The following is a 19,214-nucleotide window of genomic DNA, read 5'->3' as shown; positions in this document are numbered from 1 at the left end:
CTTCCCCAGCCCAGACCAGCAACCCCCCAGGCCAGGTGAGAGGTTATTAAACCTCTTTCACCAACTCCACCCACATTCTTCCGGGCCCAGCCCCAGCTCCCAGCCAATATATACTCAGATCTTACCCAAACCACCCCGCAAAAGCCCAGATCCTTCAGATCTAAACAGCTAAAGGTTTATTAACCAAATGAGAGCTGGGTTAGAGAAGGTTGTTAAAGTGATACCTCACATAGGGCGGTTAGTCACTGATGCAGCCTGTGGTGTTATCTGCTGCCTCTTGAAAGTCTCTGAGAGTCCATCCCATTAGGGATATAGCCCCGGGTCACAGAGCTTCAGTTCCTGGAGAATCGCAGATCCGGCCAGCTGGGGTCAGCGTGCTGGAACACGGAGCCTTTGAAACAGGAACAAAAGGCAAAGGGCCAAGCTGGGCACTGCTAGGTCCACCTGGTTCTCCCCCGTGTCCAGGGACAAAGCCCTTTCTGCTTCCCATAGGCCTTAAGGGTCAGAGTCACCTGGTCCAGGTGAGTCACTGAGTCAAATGCCATTGGTTGCTGGGTTTGCCAGCACACACCCCCCAGTCATTGCCATGGAAAGGATGTCTGGGCATCTGATGGAAGTTCCTTTGCTCAGCCCAGCTCAGCTGAGCAGCGGGCTGCGTTGCACGGCCAGGCCCCACATTGCTGGGAGGCGGATTCGGTGTTTCCAGCCCAGTGCCCTGGCTGGCGCTGAGTTCACACCTCCATTGTGAAGCCTAGCACTGAAACATTGCCAATACAACTAGGCACGGCTCCACCTGCAGACACGGAAGAGACGTGTGTAGCACACACAGGTTCAGGACATCCCCCGTGTTCGTTAGGCACCCCCCCCACACACACACTGCTTGGGGCAGCAGAGACGCTGGACACATAAAATGGCTTCCAGGCCCCATGTGAGACCCTGGCACGTGACAGCCTGGTACCTGCCTGCGAGTGAGTTCGGGGTAGGGGAGGGATGCTCAGAGCACACACGGAGCTGGCCCATTGCCGAGGTAACTGCAGCCACTTCAGCAAGTGGGGCAGCCCCCTTGCAGCTCCCACCCTGGGGGAGGGCTCAGCCATTTCCCCAGGCCCCTCCAGCTGCCGCTTTGGTGCTGTGGCGGACACTGACCTGGCTGTTCTCTGCAGGCCTACACAGAGGTGCTGCGGGTGAGCCCGGACGCCGAGAAGGAGATCCCCACCCAGTGGGTCGTGCTGGCTGTGCTGGCCGGGATCCTGCTGCTTGTCCTCCTCATCTGTGCCATGTGGAAGGTGGGCCCTCTGCGCCAGCAGCTGGAACAGCCCAGTCGTGGGGTGGGGGGGCTCCCTGTGTGCGCCAGCAGCCAGAACAGCCCAGCTGGGGGGGGCTTCCCTGCATGTGCCAGCAGCTGGAACAGCCCAGCTGGGGGCGGCTTCCTGCGTACGCCAGCAGCCAGAACAGCCCAGCTGGGGGGGGCTTCCCTGCATGTGCCAGCAGCTGGAACAGCCCAGTCGTGGGGTGGGGGGGCTCCCTGTGTGCGCCAGCAGCTGGAACAGCCCAGCCGGGGGGGCTTCCTGCGTGCGCCAGCAGCCAGAACAGCCCAGCTGGGGGGGGGCTCCCTGTGTGTGCCAGCAGCCAGAACAGCCCAGCTGGGGGGGGGCTCCCTGTGTGTGCCAGCAGCTGGAACAGCCCAGCCGGGGAGGGGCCTCCCTGCGTGCGCCAGCAGCTGGAACAGCCCAGTCGTGGGGTGGGGGGCCTCCCTGCATGTGCCAGCAGCCGGAACAGCCCAGCCGGGGGGGCTTCCTGCGTGCGCCAGCAGCCAGAACAGCCCAGCTGGGGGGGGGCTCCCTGTGTGTGCCAGCAGCCAGAACAGCCCAGCTGGGGGGGGGCTCCCTGTGTGTGCCAGCAGCTGGAACAGCCCAGCCGGGGAGGGGCCTCCCTGCGTGCGCCAGCAGCTGGAACAGCCCAGTCGTGGGGTGGGGGGCCTCCCTGTGTGTGCCAGCAGCCAGAACAGCCCAGCTGGGGGGGGCCTCCCTGCATGTGCCAGCAGCTGGAACAGCCCAGTCGTGGGGTGGGGGGGCTCCCTGTGTGCGCCAGCAGCCAGAACAGCCCAGCTGGGGGGGGGCTCCCTGTGTGTGCCAGCAGCTGGAACAGCCCAGGCGGGGGGGGGGCCTCCCTGCGTGTGCCAGCAGCCGGAACAGCCCAGCTGGGGGGGCCTCCCTGCATGTGCCAGCAGCTGGAACAGCCCAGCTGGGGGGGCCTCCCTGCATGTGCCAGCAGCTGGAACAGCCCAGCCGGGGGGTGGGGCGCCTCCCTGCGTGTGCCAGCAGCTGGAACAGCCCAGTCGTGGGGTGGGGGGGCTCCCTGCGTGTGCCAGCAGCTGGAACAGCCCAGCCGTTAGGAAGCAGCAGCCGTTAGGAAGAAGCAGGTGTTAGTAGTGGGGGATTTGATCATTAGAAATATAGATAGTTGGGTCTGTGATGACCGGGAGAACCATATGGTGACTTGCCTGCCTGGTGCGAAGGTTGCGGATCTCTCGAGGCATCTAGACAGACTTATGGGCAGTGCTGGGGAGGAGCCGGTGGTCGTGGTACATGTCGGTACCAATGACATAGGGAAGGGTAGAAGAGATGTTCTGGAGGCCAAATTTAGGTTACTAGGAAAGAGACTGAAATCCAGAACATCTATGGTGGCATTCTCTGAAATGCTTCCAGTTCCACGCGCAGGGCCAGATAGACAGGCAGAACTTCAGAGTCTCAATGCATGGATGAGACGATGGTGTAGGGAAGAGGGGTTTAGATTTATTAGGAACTGGGGACACTTTTGGGGTAGGGGGAGCCTATACAGGAATGATGGGCTCCACCTAAATCAAGGTGGATCCAGACTGCTGGCATTAAACATTAAAAAGGTCGTAGAGCAGTTTTTAAACTAAGAGGTGGGGGAAAGCCGATTGGTGCGGGGGAGCACCTGGATCGGACGGAGACTTCTCTTACACGAGGCTCCATAGATAGGGATTCCCTAGAAGTTAGTCAGATAGGGAACGTGGGAAATAAGATATGGGCAAGATCAGATGTGAAACAATCGCATATAAAAAAATCCAACGCGTCTGTGAAAGGCGGACATATAAATAGCGGTAGTTTTTTAACGTGCTTTTACACAAATGCTAGGAGTCTGTCTAATAAGATGGGTGAACTGGAGTACCTCATATCAAAGGAGGAAGTTGACATAATAGGCATCTCAGAAACATGGTGGAATGAGGACAATCAGTGGGACACTATCATACCGGGATATAAATTATATCGGAAAGACAGAACAGGTCGTGCGGGTGGCGGAGTGGTACTATATGTGAAGGATAATATAGAATCAAATGAAGCAAAAATCCTAAAGGAATCAAAATGTTCCATAGAATCATTATGGATAACAATTCATTCCTCTAATATGAATATGGCATTAGGAATATATTACCGACCACCTAACCAGGACAGTGATAGTGATGCTGAAATGTTAAGGGAGATTAGAGAGGCTATCAAAACAAAAAACACACTAATAATAGGAGATTTCAATTATCCCCATATTGATTGGGTGCATGTCACCTCAGGACGGGATTCAGAGATTAAATTTCTTGATGCCTTAAATGACGGCTTCTTGGAGCAGCTAGTACAGGAACCCACAAGGGGAGAGTCAATTCTCGATCTAGTCTTGACTGGAACGCAGGATCTGGTCCAAGAGGTAACTGTTACTGGACCGCTTGGAAATAGTGACCACAATATAATAACTTTTAATATTCCTGTGTTGGGAAGAACACTGCAGCGGTCAAACACTCTGGCATTTAATTTCAAAAAGGGGAATTACACTAAAATGAGGAAGCTAGTTAAACAGAAACTAAAAGGTAGAGTAACTAAACTAAAATCCCTGGAAGCTGCATGGAAACTGTTTAAAGACACCATACTAGAGGCCCAACTTAAATGTATACCCCAAATAAAAAAACGCAGTAAGAGACCTAACAAAGAATCACCATGGCTAAACAGCCATGTTAAAAAGGCAGTGAGAGAGAAAAGGGCAGCTTTTAAAAAGTGGAAGTCAAATCCTAGTGAGGAAAATAGAAAGGAACACAAACACTCCCAAATTAAGTGTCATAATGTAGTAAGAAAAGCCAAAAAAGATTTTGAGGAACAGCTAGCCAAAAATTCAAAAAACGATAGTAAAATGTTTTTTAAATACATTAGAAGCAGGAAGCCCGCTAAAAAAGCAGTGGGGCCCTTGGACGATAAAGATATAAAAGGAGCGATCAAGGAAGACAGTGCCATTGCGGAGCGATTAAATGATTTCTTTGCTTCAGTCTTCACGGCTGAGGATGTTACAGAGGTTCCTAAATCTGAGCCAGCCTTTTTAGGTGACAAATCTGAGGAACTCTCTCAGATTGAAGTGACATTAGAGGAGATTTTGGCGTTAATTGATAAGCTGAATAGTAACAAGTCTCCAGGACCAGACGGTATTCACCCAAGGGTTCTGAAAGAACTCAAATGTGAAATTGCGGAGTTATTAACAGTGGTTTGTAACCTATCCTTTAAATCCACTTTGGTACCAAATGACTGGAAGACGGCCAATATAACGCCAATATTTAAAAAAGGCTCTAGGGGAGACCCTGGCACTTATAGACCGATAAGTTTAACATCAGTACCAGGCAAATTAGTAGAAACAATAGTAAAGAATAAAATTGCAAGGCACGTAGAAGAGCACAAATTGTTGGGCAAAAGTCAGCATGGTTTCTGCAGAGGGAAGTCGCGTCTAACTAATCTATTAGAATTCTTTGAAGGGGTTAATAAACATGCGGACAAGGGGCACCCAGTGGACATAATATCCCTAGATTTCCAGAAAGCCTTTGACACGGTCCCACACCAAAGGCTTTTATGTAAATTAGGCGGTCATGGGATAGGAGGAAAGATCCTTTCATGGATCGGGAATTGGTTAAAAGACAGAAAACAAAGGGTTGGAATAAATGGTAAATTTTCACAGTGGAGGAGGGTAACTAGTGGTGTTCCCCAGGGGTCGGTCCTGGGACCGATCCTGTTCAACTTGTTCATCAATGATCTAGAAAATGAGCCGGGGGGGGGCCTCCCTCCGTGTGCCAGCAGCTGGAACAGCCCAGCTGGGGGGGGGCCTCCCTGCATGTGCCAGCAGCTGGAACAGCCCAGCTGGGGGGGCTCCCTCCGTGTGCCAGCAGCTGGAACAGCCCAGCTGGGGGGGGCGCTCCCTGCATGTGCCAGCAGCCGGAACAGCCCAGCTGGGGTGGAGTGAGGTGGGGGCTCCCTGTACATGCTAGAACCTGTCACAGCCCAGCTGGAGGGTGGGGGGGCCCTTGCTGCACGTGCCAGCAGCCGGAACAGTCCGTCGGGGGGGTGGCACCAGGAGCTGAATGCCACCACTGCAGGGGCAGCCCTGAGGCTGGGGGATGTGGCGGGTTCGTAGTTGGGTTCCAGGCCAGGGTCAGTGCCAAGAGTGAGGGGCAGAGAGAGCTCCAGGGTCGGGGCCAGGAGACGAGACCAAAGCCAGGAGTCCGGGAGCAGAGCAGGGCCAGGTGACCCCAGGAGGTGCAGGTGGGTTCCCATGCAGTGGGGAGCCAATCGGGAGCCTGGAGGAGGCTGCCTGGCAGAGCCCTTGAGGCAGGACTGCCCACGTCTGTGGCCGCAGAGGGCCATGTACTAGTGGGTGGTCACTGCTGCTTTTGGGTGGCGGACTTGAGACTGGGGTACGAGCCCTGCAGGGCCTTAGCCTCCCCCGCCCCTTCCCCTGGTTGGGGTGCTCCCTGCTGCCCACAGCTTGAGGGGGGCTAGAGGCAGGGCCCTGGCCTGCGGGCACCAGGGTCGCTTTTCTTGGACTCAGCCCAGCCCAGCTCAGCTATGAGGCACCAGGGGCCCTTGTCCTGCTTGTGCCTTTGGGGCCCATGCTCAGCGACCCTCCTGCTGCCTCAGGTCTTCCCAGAGGTGAGCCACTCTCGCCACAGGCAAGTCTCCTCAATGGCCCTAGCGTCCCGTCCTGCTGGGGCAGCTCTCCGGGGGAGGGGTAGGAGGAGCCCACACCCACCCACTACTGTGGCCCTGCCCCACAGACCCTATATAGCAGCAGCTGATGGGGGGTATTCCTGCTGGTCCAATCACACTAGCCTTTCCCTGGGCAGCTTCCACCACTGCTTCCCACTAGCAGCTTTCTCTGGTACCTTGCTGAGCCTCCCTTTTCCTCCACACCGCTGCTCTCCAGCATCACTTCCTGGTCCATTTCTCTTCTCCTTCTGCCTCCTTTGCCTGAGGGGGATCCTGTTCAAGGTGAGCCTCTCAGCTCTAACTGGCTGCCGGTGTCTATGTTGCCTGCTGCTGTAGACCAGCTCTTAATGAGATTCGGGCTTTTTTTACGCAGGGAACAGAAACCCCCTTACCCAGCACTCAATGTATCTGTCCTCTGTAAGGCTTCTGCAGCCCATGGCTATTGGTCTGCCACACGTGGGTATGGGCCTAAGTGGCTCCTCAGCCCCTGGGTGCAGCTCAGTCCTAATCCCATGGTGCAGTGTGGTGTCAATGGCATCATTCTGGAGGACCTCACAGCAGTCACTGCGTGGGGGACAGTGCCAAAGTCAGCTCTGGTGCTGATCTCACTGCACCCGTGGTCGGGTCCAGGGTGCGTGTCTGGCTCGGGGGGTTGTCAGCTGGCGCACACAGGCAGACCCTGGCAGAACTTGAGCAGAGACTCACTTGGTGCTCCTGCCGGTAGACATGGAGCCTGAGCCACCAGCCACGGCGTGCCAAGGGTCACGGGGCAGGGTGCATTGCCCCAGATGGGAGGAAGTTCGACAATCCCAAATGGCAACTTCCCATGGCACCATCACCTGTGTCACTGCCTGATGATAGGAGGAGCCACCTCCAAGTGCCACTTGGTTGAGGACTGTCTTTGGTAGCACCAGAGCACCCAGGCATGGGCTGCCTCAGCATGGTTGAAGTTCTCACTGCACCGAGCCCATCTGTGCCCCGCTGTGGCAGGAGCCGGGGAGGGTCTCCAGAACACAGAGGTGGGCGTGGAAGTCCGGGTCCAAGAAGTATGTGCCAGGCCTGGGATGCATCTCAGTGAGGAGTAGGTGATATTATCTCAGAACTTGCCTGGGCCACCCCTCTGCTGGGCTTGGGCATGGGCATTCCTGAGCTCCATCAGGCTGGCACCCAGAGTGGGCAGTTGGCAAAAGCCTGGGCAGGCCCTCTGCAGTAGCGGCCATGCTGACTTTCCCCAGGGCTCGTGCTCTAGCGCCTGGGTTTGAGGGTGGTAGACAAGAGCCGCTGGTCAGGCACTGGCAGGGACCCCCTGCTTGCTGGCATTGCTCACTGAGCCTCAGGACCGCCATAGAACAAAACAGATTAAGCCATCGAGGTCAGTCTGGGCCTCCACTCCCACTGGCTTATCCTTGGCTTCCTGCTGCAGCCCCCACTGGAACATTGGCCTACATGGGGCTGGAGGTGTGGCCCAAGGCAGGGGGCAGAGGAGGAGGCTGGTCCCTGCCTCTGCCATGTGGGCACAACAGGGATCGTCAGAGGTGGTAGAGACCACCTGGAGGAAGGCTGCGCCATCCGACGTCACCGGCTCGGCCATCCACATAGGGTCAAGGCCCAGTCCCAGTCTTCTGCATCAGGAGATTCATAACGAGAACACCTTTCAGGTGGGGTGGTGGTGCATGTGGGGCGCATAGAGCCGGAACGGAGCAGAAACAGCAGGCAGCGTTGGTTAACAACCGCCTGAATTTCCAGAGGTCCCCACTGAACCGTTCTGTGAGCGGGGCTGGAGCCGGGGACTGGGTTTGGCTCTGGGTTAGTCCATAGGGCCATGTTCTTGTTCTGTAGCCAGGCCACCTGTGCTCTGCAGAAGGTGGGGCTCTGTGCCAGGCATGCTGGATGGGCTCACTGTACCATGCTGGGCGGTGCCTGTGCCCAGAGGGCTGGAGCTAGGCATGCTGGGGGGGCGGCTGCATTCCCTGGGTGAAGTGGTTTCATCCTGGGCAGGGTTGCCCTTAGGTTTGCTAGGCCTGCACTGTTGGCCATGCAGGTGGTCCCAGCACTGCCGGCTGGGCAGAGCCTGGTTCTCTGCCGTGAGCTGTGCCGCTTGCTCTCAAGGGGTGGGGGGCTCCCGGGAGAGGTCAGCCCCTCCAGGCACCTCCAGAGCCCTCGGGGGCAGGCCGAGAGGGGCCTGTTGCCCCCCAGCTACCCTAGGTTAGGCCTTCAGTACAGATCCAGCTGGGCCAGCCACACCCTCAGGCACCCAGCAAGGGCAATCATGCCCAATGGGCAGAGCAGGAGGCTGGCACAGGAGTTTGTAGTCAGGTTCCAGGCCTCCTGGTCTCAGGGCCCAGGTGAGGGGATGAAATCGAAACCTAACCGAGGTCCAAGCTTGGGGCTGCTGTCGGCACTTTCTGCCCACGCCCTGCTTGGAGATAGAGTGGGGAGCCCGTCAGGAGCCACGAGGCAGCTGCCTGTCAAACTCTAGAGGCGGGACTGGCCAGAGTTGTTGTCCACCGCAAGTGGCTGGCAGATGAGCACAGGCAGGCAGCTCTGCTGAGCCGGGTTCTAGCCCTGGGGGCCTGACGGCTGGGAGAGCAGCGTGGGGGCACCCGGGGGTCTGGGAGGCGTGGGGTGGGAGGGGCTGTCACTGCAGGAATGACACCAATGGCACACCAGCCTGCCCCCTGGGTGCCACACTCCCAGCCCTGACCGGGGGGCTGCAGTGGGCCCCCTCCCAGGGCAGGGCAGAAGCTCTCTCCTGTTCCCTGTTTCCCACAGCTCCGCTTGGCGCCTTTTCCCCAGGAGGCAGGGCAGTGGGGAAGGCAGCCAACCAGAGCTGAACTGTGGTCTTATGCTATGGGGCTGCAGCTGGGGTGGGCTGCTTTGGGGGCTGCTTTGGGGGGGCCCTGGGGTCACTTTGTCCCTCTCTTCCAGCTGGGGTTTTTCAAGCGGACGCGGCCACCCACCGACGAGGACGAGGCGCTAACGAGTGCGGAAACAGAGGAGCCAGGCACAATGAGGGGCCAGCCGGGGGGACCTCCCCACTGAGCACCCCCCCCCCACAGCCTGTGCCCACAGGATCACGGCGCAGCCATGCTGATGCCTGAGCCTACCAGCTGGACGGCCACCTCCTGCCCCGCCCCCCTCCAGTGCAGTGCTGGCCTGCCATGAGCTCCTAGCCCAGGCCCCCTGCCCTGCTGGGAGCCACCCTCCCCACCAAGGGGCAGGGGCTGTGCCCTGCAAGGGGCATGTGCAGGTACCGCAGCAGAAGTGGGCAGAGCTGGTGAGAGGAACATGCCCCCACACCGCCCATGCCAGCAGCCCCAGCTGGGAGGTCAGTGCTGCACCCAGCACTCAGGGTGGGGCTGCCACCTGCTGGTTGATCAGCTCATCTGCCCCCTCTGCGGGCCAGGCCCCTCCATGGCTCCGCCCCCACCCTGTGCCACGCCCACAGCCAGCAGGGAACCGACCAGGTTACAGATTCCCCCCCCGGCAGCAGCGAAAGGCAGATCTCCCCACATCCGGTTCCTGCCCATCTGCCTTGGGGAGCTTCCTTCCTGACCCCCGAGCCTGCTGCCCCGCGGGGCTGGGCAGTGCTGGGCCGGGCCCACAGTGCCTCTGCCCCTGTTCATTTCCACCCATGCGGAGCCCGAGGGCTGCTGAGCCCCACCCCCAGCTGCTCCCTGGGGTTCGGGGCTGCTCTCGTGCCCCACGCCTGCTCTGGGCGGGGGCAGGGAATTGTAGCCTGCTCCTGCTGCTTGTGCTGTGCAATAAACGTGGTCCCAGCAGCTCTGTGGGGCGTTGGTTCCTGCCCCTGCAGGGCAGCAGTGCCAGCTCCCTGGGCCTGGGGCGGCTTGGCCTCGGCTCTTGGCGTTGCCTGCTGGGACGGAGTCGGGGGTGCAGGGACGCTGCAGTCATGAGCCCACTTCGTTTCCATCTCTGCGCTGGTGGGGCCGTGGGATTGCACCTGTGCCCACGGGGGCGGCTGGCTCACAGGTGGGGCAGGCAGCCACGGGTGGGAGGGGCCAGAGGCCGTGTTCTTCAGGGTACCCTGCCCCCTGAGGGCCAGGCCTGCACGATGGAGGGCTGGATGGACGAGGCACACAGGGCTTGTGGTGGAGTGGGTGGTTTTGTGAGCCTCAGGCTGGATGTGTGAGGGGCAGAGCAGCTGCCAGCGGCTAAGGAGGACCCCGGGGCTGTACGCTCGGCTGGCCGGTAACGCCTCTGCCCTGAACACAGAGCAGGGAGGAGCCGAGCTGGGTTCGAATCAGAGGCGGCAGCTGGACGCAGGGGGCAGAGAGGGAAGACAGCCAGCCTGGGCTGAGGGGAGGCTACACCCCAGCTGGGGCACCCCTCGGGCTCCTCCCCACAGGCTGGGTTGGAATGACTGTCTCTGCCGGCTGTACTGACACCTCTGCACTGAGCTGTGCCTGTCACCTAGTTAACTTCCTGTTCTCCTGCTGAGTGAGAGTCACTCCTGCCTGCGGCCGGGTGCAGAGCCTGGGGACCCCTGAACCCCATTACAGCTGATGTTAGCAGTGGGATGCGCTGCCTCCGCAGATGGGCTTTCAGCAGTGACTGACTGGACAAAGTAGAAGGAAGGAGACGCACAAGAGCTGCGGGTGCTGGAGGCAGAACAAAGTGGTTCCTAGGAGGTGGGGGGCACTGCAGCTTTGGCTGGTGGGGCTGTGCAGAGAGAAGGGCCTGACCATGGGGAAGGTGACCAAGGCCCAGCTGATTACCTGGCTGGAAGAGAATGACTGATTGAGGGGGCTCGATTCCATCCCAGCGGGAAGCAGCCGGTGTAATGGGGTTCAGGGTCGCTCCATCCGCAGGCAGGAGTGACTCTCACTCAGCAGGAGAACAGCGGGTTTATTAGCCGACAGGACACAGCGTCGTACAGAGGAGTCAGTGCAGTCGGCACAGCCAGCCAGTCCAATCCATGCTGGGGAGAGGAGGCCCCGAGGGGATCCCTGAGCTGAGGTCTTGCCCCCTCTGTATCTCTCTCCCAAACTAACTCCTTTGCAACTCCCAGTTCCACTTCAAACCCCTCAGGCTCCACCTTCCCCTTTGTCTGCAGCCCAGAGGTGTCAACTGGTCACTTCCGTTACCCTCAGCAGGAGCCTGCCTGTGGGCACCCCATGTCTCTCTCTCTCTCACACACACACAGAGGTAACGGAGGCCCCCCCACCCCGTCTCTCTCACACTCTCACACACACACAAAAGCTGTCACTTGGAGTTGCTCGTGCTGGCCCAGTGTAAGGACGTGGGGGGCCTGGATGGGTTTCTTACCTCTTTCAAGCAAGTCTGTGAGGTGCACCAGGTCCCCCCAGCCGAATGGCTCCAGCAGCTCACCCCCTTGCTGGATCAGAAGGCTGCAGAGGTGCTCAGCCAGCTGGAGGGGCTGCAGCCTGGGGACTACGAACGGCTCAAACAGGCCCTGCTGCATCAGTTCAGGCTGACCCTGAGATGTACAGTGAGAAGTTCCAGGAGGCGCAGAAGGGGCCGGAGAAGAGCTCCGTAGACCTGGCCTCCCGCCTGACACAATCCTACTGCAAGTGGGTGTTTGGGGTGGGAGCCCAGACTGTAGAGGACCTGGTGAAGGGGCTGGTCCTGGTACAGTTCTACGGAGTGTGCCCGCCGGACCTGAGGAGGTGGCTCGAGGACCGGAAGCCAGAGGGCTCACGCGGCGTGGGGAAGCTGGCTGATGAGTTCACGAACGGCCGGGCCAGGTTGGAAAGGGAATCCCGGGGAGACTGGGTCCTGGCGGTGCGACAGAGGGGATCATTGATGGGGCCAGCCATCTGCCCACAAGAGGGCCAGCCAGGAGCTAGGCAGAGCATCTGGGCTGAGGGGCACAACAAGACCCGGGCAGAAAGGGCATAGACAGGCCCAGTGCCCCAAGTTCCCAGACAAATTGTGCAGGCCAGAGGCTCAAGGGGTCAACTGGGTGACATCCCAGTGGCCAGAGGAGCTGACAGGTTGCCAGCTTGGCAACAGCTGATCCCACAGACGAGCTCCTCAGGGGGCCCAAATGCACAGTGCCCCACACCCCTCAAGGTGGATGGGAGGACGCCATGAGGCTCTGGGGCACAGGCGCAGACATGATGCTGGCCCGGCCTGGGGTGGTGGCACCGGGCCGGATGATGCCCAATTCCCACCTCACTAACAGGAATCGATGGGACCCCTTTCAAAGTGCCCATGGCGAGGGTGCACCTGAAATGGGAGCACAAGGAGGGGGCATGCACAGCCATTTGCCTGCTGATGTACTGATGGGGGACGACCTGGAGCACTGGTTGGGTGGCAGCAACGAAGGGTCCTGTGGCACCTTATAGACTAACAGAAAAGTTTAGAGCATGAGCTTCCGTGAGTTAACTCACTTCTTCAGATGCTGTTCAGATGTCTGTTAGTCTACAAGGTGCCACAGGACCCTTCGTTGCTGCTACAGATCCAGACTAACATGGCTACCCCTCCGATACTGGTTGGGTGAACATCCTCGGGCCCTGGTCCTGACCCGCAGCCAAAGGAGGTGAGGGGCTTTCCCCGGGTTCAGGGGAGGATACCCAGCCAAAGCCACAGGGACCTGCCTTGGGAGTCGGGGGGCCCCCAAGAGCTGGGTCTCCCAGGCTGGTGGTCCTGGAGCCAGACAGGGAGGGAGAAGCCACTCCCTCCCCTTCCTGGGCCAGGGAGTTCCAGCTGCAGCTGCAGGGACCCCTCCTTGCAGAAGCTGAGGGAACCGGCCAGCCTCAGCTCAGCCCCGCTGCAGGGGAGATTCCTATGGGAGAAGGGATTCCTCTACTGGGAATGGGTTCCCACTTGCAAAGTGGAGCCGTGGGGGGGTCCGGAGGTAGCTGGTGGTTCCCCAAAAGTACCACTGCAGGCTGCTGTACCTGGCCCATGAGGTCCCACTCGCAGGACACCAGAGGATCCAGTGCACTGGGAAGAGGCTGTTACAGAACATTTTCTGGCTGGGAATCTTTGCAGCTGTCCATCAGCATTGCTGGTCCAGTGACCCCTGCCAGAGGGTGGGGAAGGCCTGGGACACAGGGAAAGCCGCCCTGAGGCCACTGCCCATCATAGAGGAGCCTTTCCAGAAAGTGGCCATGGACATAGTGGGGCCCTTCAGTAAGGCGACACATTGTGGGAAGAAATACACCTTGGTGGTGGTAGATTTTGCTGCGCAATACCCAGAAGCAGTGGCCCTGACCTCTATCGAGGCTGATGATGTGGCAGATGCGCTGCTGCCATTTTCAGCAAGGCGGGGTTCCCTCCCAAGGAGATCCCTACAGATCAAGTGTCCAATTTCATGTCAGCTCTGCTACGAAGTGTATGGGACAAGTGTGGGGTCAGGCACACCTGGGCAACAGCCTACCACCCGCAGCCCAACAGGCTGGTGGAGAGGTTCAATGGGACCTTAGGGCAGATGCTGAGAACCTTTATACACCAGCACCCACGAGACTGGGACAAGTACTTACCCCACCTGCTGTTCGCACACAGGGAGGTGCCCCAGGAATCCACAGGGCTCTCCCTGTTTGAGCTGCTGTATGGATGGAGGGTGCGGGGACCCCTGGACTTGCTAAGAGAGGCATGGGAGGGGATGGTCTCTCCCGAAGGGGTCAGTGGTACGATATGCATTGACTTTCCAGGAAAAGCTCGCCGAGCTCATGGGCCTGGCCAGGGAGAACCTGGCCAGGGCTGAAAGGAAGCAAAAGGTCTGGTATGACCGTAATGCCCGGGCCCGAGCCTACGCCAATGGGGACCAAGTGATGGTTCTCGTACCCATGTGGCGGAACAAGCTGCAGGCAGCCTGGGATGGCCCCTTCAAGATCGTCAAACAGCTACATGAGATGACCTATGTCGTGAAACTGGGCTCGCAGCCATCAGGTCTATCGTGTGAACATGACAAAACCGTACTGGGACAGGGAGAACTTGGTGCTGGCCGTGTGCAGGCACTGGGAGGGGCAGGGGATGATCCCTTGGCGGATCTGCTCACTGGCACTTGAGCCGGCTCCTTGCTGGAACCTATTCGCTCTGAGCAGCCGACCTCTGCCCAGCAGACGGAGATCAGGGAGGTGCTGAATTCACACCAACAGCTGTTCTCTGCCAGACCCGGATGCACTGGCTTGGCTGTGCACTGAACAGAGACAGGCGCCCATGCCCCTATCAAGTGTGCGATGTTCAGAGCTGCAGGGAAGACGGCCCGGAACATAGGATGGGAGGTCGAGGACATGCTGGCCCTGGGGATGAGCCAACCCTCCTCCAGCCCAGGGCCTCTCCCACGGTGCTGGTCCCCAAAACGGACAGGTCGGTCCAGCTTTCTGTGGACTATCACAAGCTCAGTGCCATCACCACGTCAGATGCCTCACCCATGCCCAGGCCTGACGACCTCCTCTGCCCCATCCCTCCTATGGATGGGAGGAACTGGGGATCATGGGGGCTTGGTGCTGCAAACACTCTGCACTGGTCTGTGGGCGAGAAAAGGGGGTGTCTGTTCCCGGCACTGCCTGGCGCTTTCACCGATGTTGGGGGGATTCCCCCAGCACCCTGCAGCTCTGCCCTTGGCTGCGGGGGATGGTCCTGTTGAATGGGGGCCAGTGGGTACCCAGGATTCAGCCCTGCCCCTCCCGACTTCACTTCCAGGGGGTGGGATTTGAGACTTCAGCCCTACAGGAGCTGCCAGAGCTGCAGCATTGGGCCCCACAGCCTCAGCCATGGCCGCGAGGTGGGAGAGGAGGCTCTGGGGCTTCAGCCGGGGGGAGCATGTGGGGGGGGGGTTGGGGCTTTGACCCTGCGGCTCCTGTCTGCAGCAGCGGGGGGCACAGGGGTTCAGGCACAAAAGGCTCGTGGATACACAGTGAGACCCCCACAGCTTCATCTCCTTCTACCTGACTTCCCCTCTTCCTGACGCCCCACCTGGCCTGAGGCCCACGTGAGCAGCTGCCCTCAAAGGGGGCAGACCCCCTCCACCACTGAAAACCTGCATTAGGGTGCAATTGGGAATGACACAGACATCACCTTCAGGGTACCCCTCCTCCCCGATGGGTGCTTGTCAGCCCCTACCCCGTCCGAGAGCACCCCCTGCTGGCCACGGCCTGCCTGCACGCACCCCCCCAGCCCCCAGCAGCAGGTGGCATGGCTGGGGCTGTACAGCCACGGCCAGAACAGCAGGGGAGCGCTGGAGTGGCAAACACGGGGCCGTTTGCTGGGGACCCCTGCAGGAGGCTTGAATAACGGACTGGTCTGTTCAACTCGGGATGCATGGGCACCCCAAACACAGACCTGATGGGACAGGAGCCCACAGGGCTGTGCAGGGACCCCGGCTCCCTTGCACTGGCTCCCTGCAACCTGCTCCGCGTGGAACAGCTGGGCTGAAGTAAGCGGGAATGTGATTGCTCTGACCATTCGGGTGCAGAGCCCTGGGAGGGGTGGGGCGTGGGGCCAGTCACTGCGGCAGCACGATGCTGCCCCCAGGGCAGGTTTGGGGAACAAGCTTATAAACACTAAGCATGACTAGGCCCAGGAGCTCTTGTGCCAAGAGACTGGAAGGCACAAAGGGCTGAAACTGTCGTGTGTCAGCAATTCCGCACCTGCTGCCTGGGGAGGGGGAGCTGGTACCACCAAGGTTTAAAAAGGATCCAGCTGCAACGTGGGCTAGTCTGGGCTGGGAAGTCTGACATCAGCTCCAGGGAGATTGGCCAAGACGCGGGGCGATAGATTATCAGCCACAGATGAACCGGACTGGGGGGGTTAACATGAAATCTATTCAAATTCCTCGAGAGGCCCAAGAGCGTGTAGGCAAGGGCGATCCAGTGTATCTGCACTGGAAGAAAGCCGCTGACAATGTAACCCCCCGATGGCTCTTAATAAGCAAAGTAAACAGACATGGGATAAAAGGGAAGGTCCCCTCCTGGACTAGGAACTGCTTAATAGGTGAGAACCAAAGGGTAAGACTACAAGGTCAGTTTTCAGAGTGGTGTTTCCCAAGGGTCTGAACAGGGAACAGTGCCTGGAACAAGGATTAAACAGTGAGGTGGCAAAATTCACAGATGATACAAAACTTCTGAAGACGGTTAAATCCGAAACTGACTGCTAAGGGCTCTCAGCAAACCAGGAGATTTGCAGAAGTGGGTCTGTCCCACAAAAGCTCCTCACCAAATCAATCGTTTTGTTAGTCTTTAAAGTGCGCCATTTCTGCTGCTTTGATTAGCTGGAACTCAGCGCTGCTGAAGCTGAAGTAAAGCACACAGGAGAACATCATTCCGGCTGCGCGGACACTAAACCAGCAGTTAGCCCAGGAGAGACCGATGGTGACAGTGCTCAGAAAACATCTGCTCATTATACAGCAGCAGCAAAAGTGGACTCGATGGCTGCGTCTACACGTGCACGTTACTTCGAAGTAGCGGCAGTAACTTCGAAATAGCGCCCGTCACGTCTACACGTGTTGGGCGCTATTTCGAAGTTGAAATCGACGTTAGGCGGCGAGACGTCGAAGTCGCTAACCCCATGAGGGGATGGGAATAGCGCCCTACTTCGACGTTCAACATCGAAGTAGGGACGTGTAGACGATCCGCGTCCCGCAACATCGAAATAGCGGGGTCCTCCATGGCGGCCATCAGCTGGGGGGTTGAGAGATACTCTCTCTCCAGCCCTTGCGGGGCTCTGTGGTCACCGTGGGCAGCAGCCCTTAGCCCAGGGCTTCTGGCTGCTGCTGCTGCAGCTGGGGGTCCGTGCTGCATATACAGGGTCTGCAACTAGTTGTTGGCTCTGTGTATCTTGCACTGTTTAATGAAAGTGTGTCTGGGAGGGGCCCTTTAAGGGAGCGACTTGCTGTTGAGTCCGCCCCGTGACCCTGTCTGCAGCTGTGCCTGGCTCCCTTATTTCGATGTGTGCTACTTTGCCGTGTAGACGTTCCCTCGCTGTGCCTATTTCGATGTTGGGCTGAGCAACGTCGAAGTTGAACATCGACGTTGCCAGCCCTGGAGGACGTGTAGACGTTATTCATCGAAATAGCCTATTTCGATGTCGCAACATCGAAATAAGCTATTTCGAAGTTGGGTGCACGTGTAGACGTAGCCGATGTCAGGAGCGCGTAAAACGGGCCAGAGAACAGCCGAAACTATGAGACTCCTCTGCACAAATCCACGGGACACCCGCACCTTGAACCTCACCAGATCCCAAGAGGGTTCCTGTCTCACCAGCCACTCAACCCCGTCCCCATGTAGGCTGCTTTACGCTGATGCCACCTTGCCGCTGGGGTCTGGTAAGTCTCATTTCCTTACAGGCAGGGAGCTGCTGTTCCTCAGGGGCCCTCTTGGGATCTGGCGCCTTTCTTGAGAACAGAACCCGTCTCCCCCCCCACCCTCCGAGGGGCTGAGGGTAGCACCTTGCCCCTCCTTGAGCTGTCTGCTGGCTACTTCTGAGCAGTTCCCCTCAAACCAGGAGGCACACTCCGAAACGATGCCCAAGGCCACATGCGCACCATGGGGCTCACCGGCTACCAGCACGGAGAGCACGTAACAGGCCACAAATGTGCTGCTGGCCGAGCGGGGCCTCTGCTCAGCCCAATGCCCGTCCCCACAAGGCTGGAGGAGGCGCAGCTCCTTCCTGGGCATGATGAATCTTTCTGGAAGCAACTCCTCTTGCCCTGTTGCTATTTATGACTCTCTGGAGCCTCATGGAACCTGCCCAGGAAATTGCCTGTCCTGACAGACTTGTGCCCTGTCTCGGTTGTGGGGTTGGCCAGTGCCAGGCCCCAGGCCCGTCGCTGCTTCGGCATGGACGGCTGGAGCTGGTGCACGAGCACGGTGGTGTCAATAGGCCAGGCCAGATGGGCTGTGCTCAGCTGGTTTCCCCAAGACCCTGTAAGTTGGGCCACATGATCCCCCCCACGCTCGTTTGCACCCCAGGGTGCACCAGCGACCAGCTGGCACATTGCCATGGCAGCCGCTTGCTGTCACTGCACCTGCAGCTACAGAGGCAAACACATGGAGAGCTGGCCCAGGCTGGGAGCTCTCAGGGCTACAGGAACCACGCAGGGCCCCCCCCCCACCAGGTGGCCTTTCCATGGCAGGCGGCCCGAGGCCGAGGTGACCGGCAGAGCTGGACAGGAAGGGACATAGGCCCTGCAGTGAGATCTGGTGGAGGCAGCACTAGCAGCTTCCTGAGCTGAGCTGCCTTTTCCCCCGCTACAAGGAGGGGCTGCTGGGCTCCCTGTTACAATGTGTTTCCTACTGTCTTGTGGGTGCCTCAGTTTCCCTCAGCCCAGCATCAGCGCATGGTGGTGATGGGAGTTTCGGTGGGATGGCATCTCACACGCAGGCAATGGCCCTCCGGACTCTGCAGCCCCTCCGGGAAATGGGGCAAAGGCGGGAGGTCAGCATTGGGCCTGGGCTGCTGAGCGGGGCAGTCTCGTCTCTTCCACGCTGCGTTGTCTGCAGCCTGTGACGTTCTCCTGCAGGTCACCGATAAAGCTGCCAAGCAGCACAGGCCCTAGAACTGCCCCACGACACGCCCTGATGGCTTCCCCTTGAGCCGCGTCAGTTACCTGGAGCTGGCCCAGCATGGGGTCCGACAGCAGCTCCCCTCCGGCCCGGCCCACAGTCCGAAGCCGGTTCTTTAACTGACCCTGCCCCCGACAGGCCCCCCCCACGGACTAAACCCCCAACCCCCAGTTTCCCAGGCCAGTGCTGGCCCCAGGGGATCCCCAAGTACACCCGCCCCTCCCCCAGTTGCTTTGTCCCCAACAGAGCTCTGTGTCACTCCCCTGGAGCACCAGCCCATAAACCGCCCCAGAGCAGGGAGCCCCCCCACATCCTGACAGCTGACCCTGGACTCCCCACCCCCTGCCCCACAGCTGGGAGCTGACCCCCTCCCAACAGCTGCCCCACTGCTCTGCACCTGCTGCCCCGCAACTGAAATCTCCCCTCACACCCCCGGCCCCACAGCAGCTCTGTCCCCCGCCCCACAGCAGCTCTCTCGGGGTGATCGTGGTCAGCACCTGAGTCCTGGGGGCTGGGCAGTCTGGAGAGCCTGGGCTTGGACTGGGGCAGCTCACATAAGTGCCCTGGACAGGACACACAGGCTGCACTGGGCTAATGACTCACCACACCACCTGTGGAGCCTGGCCCTTAGCCACCCTGAATGGGCCATGCAGCCAGGCTGGCCCACCCTCCAGCCCTCATCCCT

General features: G+C 59.2%; 1 protein-coding gene across 1 annotated transcript in view; it reads left to right on the top strand.

Moving 5' to 3' along the window:
- Window positions 1-9,862, top strand: part of ITGA2B (integrin subunit alpha 2b) — a 30,017-nt gene extending 20,155 nt beyond the window's left edge. The window contains exons 24-25 of the mRNA XM_074978802.1: window positions 1,164-1,286; window positions 8,964-9,862. Coding sequence (XP_074834903.1) covers window positions 1,164-1,286; window positions 8,964-9,077 — 237 coding nt within the window. The 3' untranslated portion in view covers window positions 9,078-9,862. The remainder of the gene's footprint in view (window positions 1-1,163; window positions 1,287-8,963) is intronic.
- Window positions 9,863-19,214: the final 9,352 nt, after the last annotated feature.

This window comes from Carettochelys insculpta, chromosome 28 (assembly GCF_033958435.1).
Source record: "Carettochelys insculpta isolate YL-2023 chromosome 28, ASM3395843v1, whole genome shotgun sequence".
NCBI classification, from domain to species: Eukaryota; Metazoa; Chordata; order Testudines; family Carettochelyidae; genus Carettochelys; species Carettochelys insculpta.
The sequence above is the reverse complement of the archived record's forward strand: the minus strand, read 5'-3'. Positions and strand labels throughout refer to the sequence as shown.